At 47.4% G+C, this 4,637-nt stretch overlaps 1 protein-coding gene across 1 annotated transcript in view; it reads left to right on the top strand.

Moving 5' to 3' along the window:
• PGK1 (phosphoglycerate kinase 1) overlaps positions 1–3,311 on the top strand; it is a gene marked incomplete at its 5' end in the record, with an annotated part of 9,282 nt that extends 5,971 nt beyond the window's left edge. The window contains 3 exons of the mRNA XM_010134033.1: positions 496–673; positions 1,135–1,233; positions 2,829–3,311. Coding sequence (XP_010132335.1) covers positions 496–673; positions 1,135–1,233; positions 2,829–2,869 — 318 coding nt within the window. The remainder of the gene's footprint in view (positions 1–495; positions 674–1,134; positions 1,234–2,828) is intronic.
• Positions 3,312–4,637: the final 1,326 nt, after the last annotated feature.

Below are 4,637 nucleotides of genomic sequence, written 5' to 3' on the forward strand. Positions count from 1 at the left end.
ATGGTAGGTTTGAACAGGCGAGGACTACGAGAGGGAACAGGCAGCAGTGGGGTGAAGGGGCACCTCTTGAAGGGGTAGAAGGAGTAATCATGATCCTTTGCAATGTTTGTGAGGGCAGTCAAGCTGTAGAGTGCGTTGGTTTAATGAAATCTTGTCCTGAGTTTAAATGTAGCTTTTGTGAGATTTGGATTAAAACGGCAAAATTCTTCTAAAAACTTCAGATCTGAATGCAGTAGAAATCCCTTTTATTTGACTGAACTTCAAGTGGTGTTGGCAAAAGTTCCTAACCATGGCTTCAAGCACCTGACACTGATTTAAAAATTACTTATTCATACTAGGAGGATAAATACCACGCCAGACCCGACTGCTGCGGCAGTCTGTGGCAGATCTTTCTGTTCCTCCATTGAGGGGGAAGCTTCTGAGGACCCCAGCTAGACACAGGTGACTTGAGATGGGGGTCGGCAGCAAGTACATCTGCGGCTTCTCTTGTCTTAGGGCTTAGACTGCGGCCCGGAAAGTGTGAAGAAGTTTGTTGAAGTTGTGGGAAGGGCCAAGCAAATCGTGTGGAATGGTCCAGTCGGTGTCTTTGAGTGGGACAAGTTTGCCAAAGGAACCAAAGCCCTGATGGACAAAGTGGTAGAAGTAACTGGAAAGGGCAGCATCACCATTATTGGTGAGTAGGTGTTTGTTCTTGTCTTTCTGAATGCCACAGGGAACCTTCTGCTCGCCAGTACCCTGTTAGAAATACTTGTCAAATTGTTTCTTTCCTCATGTTTTCATCTGTCCTTCAGCTTGGAGACAGCACTTTAAAAACGGCTGTACGTACCAGCTCTGTGTATTTGGGAGTAGGACCAGCCAGCATCACCATTATTGGTGAGTAGGTGTTTGTTCTTGTCTTTCTGAATGCCACAGGGAACCTTCTGCTCGCCAGTACCCTGTTAGAAATACTTGTCAAATTGTTTCTTTCCTCATGTTTTCATCTGTCCTTCAGCTTGGAGACAGCACTTTAAAAACGGCTGTACGTACCAGCTCTGTGTATTTGGGAGTAGGACCAGCCTGTAGCAAGGCTCTGGCTCTGAAGCCGAACAAAATCTGAATTTCTGGTGTGCCTCATTGATTCTGTTTGTACTACAGGTGGTGGAGATACAGCTACTTGCTGTGCCAAGTGGAACACTGAGGATAAAGTTAGCCATGTCAGCACGGGAGGCGGAGCCAGCCTGGAACTGCTAGAGGGTAACCACCCTTTATCTTAACTGGTTTGAGCGAATCAAATTGGGTAGTTGCGGGTGCGCTGCCGGGTGTTGATACTCAAGAAGGCACAGCAATAGAATTAATGTCTTGTGTTCAACCACGTGGACTTGCACAAAGCTTTTGAGCCATGAGAGAGGCAAGAAAATGGAGTGTTCTTGCAAACAGCACAGTCTGCCAGTCCTGGACAGCAGAAATGCTGGACTAGAAAATAAAAGGGCCTGGAGAGCGGGCTCTCTTTTGTACCTGCTCCCTGGAGACATGCTGACCAGCCTGTTCAAAATGCCCAGTGTCTGTTGGGGAAATCTTGTCAGCACAGCCTGGAACTCTTGCCAGAACTCCTTTCCAGCACATGGCTGGAAATTCCCTGGTTTTGGGGAGCCCTCTAGTGATCACTGCATGAGGGTGCTTGGATTCAGATCGGTGCGAATTTACAGGATCCTTCTAATGACTTCCATTGTCCTCGAAATGAGTTTTCATTTCCTCTGGTAATTAGCTGTTTCCCAATATGTGTAAATTATCTAATGCCGTCTGCTCCTCTGTAGCAGGGAAACTGCACTAAACTGCACTGCAGCTGCTGGGCTCCAGCAGCCACCCGCGAGACAGAGCTTTTGTTTCTGTTGCCTGGGGAGTGGTGGCGAAAGGAAAGAATGCAGATGGCTAGAAGGAAACACCGGGCAACCGATTTATTCAAAAGGACAAACTCGTCTTAAGTTTTGGCCCAAAACGTGGGTTTGTGCGTGTGATCTTTTAAATGTAACGGAAGTCTAGCTAATTGGAAAAGCTGCTGAAAATGAAAAAAGAAAGAGGCCATAAAAACCCCCACCCCAAACCCAGCAAACTAGCGGGTTGTGAAGAGTGTTAAAATTCAGCACTGCCACACAGCTCGAGCACTAGAAGGCAGGTTTTCTGGAGAAAAAGCAAAACCAGAATGGTCTCTCTTCATTACTAAAGTAGGACAAAAAGCTAAAGACGCTTTGGAGAACATAGCACTTTAATAATCTGGGCCCTCACACTCGGAGATCATATTCCTGTCTTATATCAGCTGTGATGAAGCATGTGCATACCTCGATCCGGGTGTTTTAGTCCCAGTAAAAGACTTGTAGGCAGCTTTGTTCTTTTTCTTAACTCTCTCTTAAAATTTCCACCACACACTCCAAAATTCTTTTTACATGCCACTAGGGATTGAAGGAAGTATCCAGCAACTCCGTGATCCCATCGAAAATCTATTTGCCATCACACTTAATGGAAAAAGATCTTGGGTGTTTGTCTCTGACCATAGCGGATTGTACTGGGATTGTTAACTGAGAATGGGTGGCTGGTGTACGAGTGTGGCTGTAACTGGCTACTCGCTACAGCCCCGAAAGATGTTTTCAGTGTGGAGCAGTTTAATTGTAACCCATGTGCCGTAGGAGCCGCGGTGGTCAACAGGAGCCTGTGTAGAGCCAAGCTCTTCCCTTTTTAACTTGTTACTTCTGGTTTACTTTTTAATATGTTTAAGTGTTTCAATTGCAAGTGTAAAGCTTGCTCGGCTGAGGACAGAGGGTTTAACTTTGTCGGTATTGTTTAACTGCCAACAGGTAAGGTTCTTCCTGGCGTGGACGCCTTGAGCAACGTGTAGAGAGCAGAGTATCGCCCCACTTCCCGGTCCTGTGCACAGCCCCTGAGACTCAACACTTCAGCGCTTCTGTATTTCAACTCTGCGCTAGGCAGATCATGGAACGTAAACCCAAACCGGGCAGGGTTTGAGGAGGAGGCAGCAGAGATCTCTTACAACGGCAGTTTACGTGATGTGGATTGTCCACCGTTATCCCACTTGAATTAACCTTGTGAGTCTAAGCTGTTGTTGTGAATTTAGAGTGTATATATTTATATTTTGCCTTTTCAAAGAGATTAATCCCTGATAGATGTGTCTGTTTCTCAGAAAGGAGTGCACTGTTTAGCTTCAATGTTCTCTAGTAGGCGTTTTCATCACTTGACACGGTTCAGAAACAAGAGGCGACTCCAGTTTTTTGGAGGCTGATTGCAATAGCTGCTGAATAAACATATTTAAAGTGCTCCCAGTTTGTATATGGTCCTTCTTTCAGATGTTTAGAATGGTCTATATTAAAATATCTTCTTCCCAGCATCAGCAATTGGGGATATTTCTCCTTTTTGCACTAATTATGGTATTTGTAAATATCCTTTGGTTTTTCTCTGGTGGATCAGCATCCAGTGAACTTTGTGGGTAAGGAAGTGAATTGTTACAGACATGCTGTTACAACTTCCGTGCCATCAGGTAAGAGAGTACGATGACATTTTGAATGCACAGGTCTAGTAGAAAAAGTGCAAATTTGAAAGTGTCTCATCTAGGGAACTCACCTTATAGTAGGCAACTAGTGTACCCAATCTATAGGCAGAGGCAGGTGAAAACCGAGTCATAGGCCAGCAGGACCGCACTGCACCTTTGCTCCCGTTTGTGCTCCTAAAACAACTGAAACCAGCCCAGTAAAGGCCCACCGCTGGACAACGATGTTTGTGTGTGCGGCTTAACCACGCTGCAGAGCTGCGGGTACTGCCAGCGGAGGACCACCAGCACGGTGCGAGAGGATAAAGCTGGGGTTTCCATTTTCAGGGCCAGCCGTTGGCACCTGGGCTTGCTGCAGGCCCCAGACGTGGGCACGGGGCGGCTCTGCACCAGCCCCAGGGCTGCTGCAAACCCCAGCTGGCTTCGGAGCAGCCAGAAGTGTGTTTTGGATTATGTTAGTGGTCACGGCTCTGCTCACAAGAGCTGTAAGAAGGCGCAGTGCTCCAGCTGAACGGCTTGCGTGTCTTGCTGCTGGGTCTGAGGAAAGCCAGGGATGTAAAGCAGCGATCGCCTGGCTTTAATCCTGGTGAATAAAACCTCCTGGGAGGTTTCACGTGGCCTGAATGGCGTAAAGCAGCCAGGGTGAACCATGGAGAGAATCCTTGAGGCAAGCAGTAACCCACAACCCAGAGTTTTCCGTTGCTTTTCCGTTCATTTGTATGTACGTATGTAGCATTACCTGAACATGCGGAAGCACGTGTTACAGACACAGCCTCTTCCCCAGGGGGCACTGGGGCACGGTGGGATGCAAACTCAACCCCCCTAAGGCTGAAGCGTATGGAAAGCTGCGTAGGAAATACATACTCATTCCGCTTGGAAGCTAGAAGTGCCTATTGCAAGGAAAAGAGACTGGAAATAATGCAAATGACTGCAGCGCTGCGGTTTCCTCCTCCTCCTCCTCCTCCTCCTCCTCCTCCTCCCCTCCTTTGTAACTCTCCCAAGCATTGTCTGACGGTGCATGAATGATGCAGATTTTTGCTGGGATTGCTTCCTTGCCGGTTCTCGTGTTTTCCAGGCAGGGGTGCGGACCTCCGACCGCTGC

The sequence above is a fragment of the Buceros rhinoceros genome, unplaced genomic scaffold (assembly GCF_000710305.1).
Source record: "Buceros rhinoceros silvestris isolate BGI_N320 unplaced genomic scaffold, ASM71030v1 scaffold5294, whole genome shotgun sequence".
Taxonomy (NCBI): Eukaryota; Metazoa; Chordata; class Aves; order Bucerotiformes; family Bucerotidae; genus Buceros; species Buceros rhinoceros.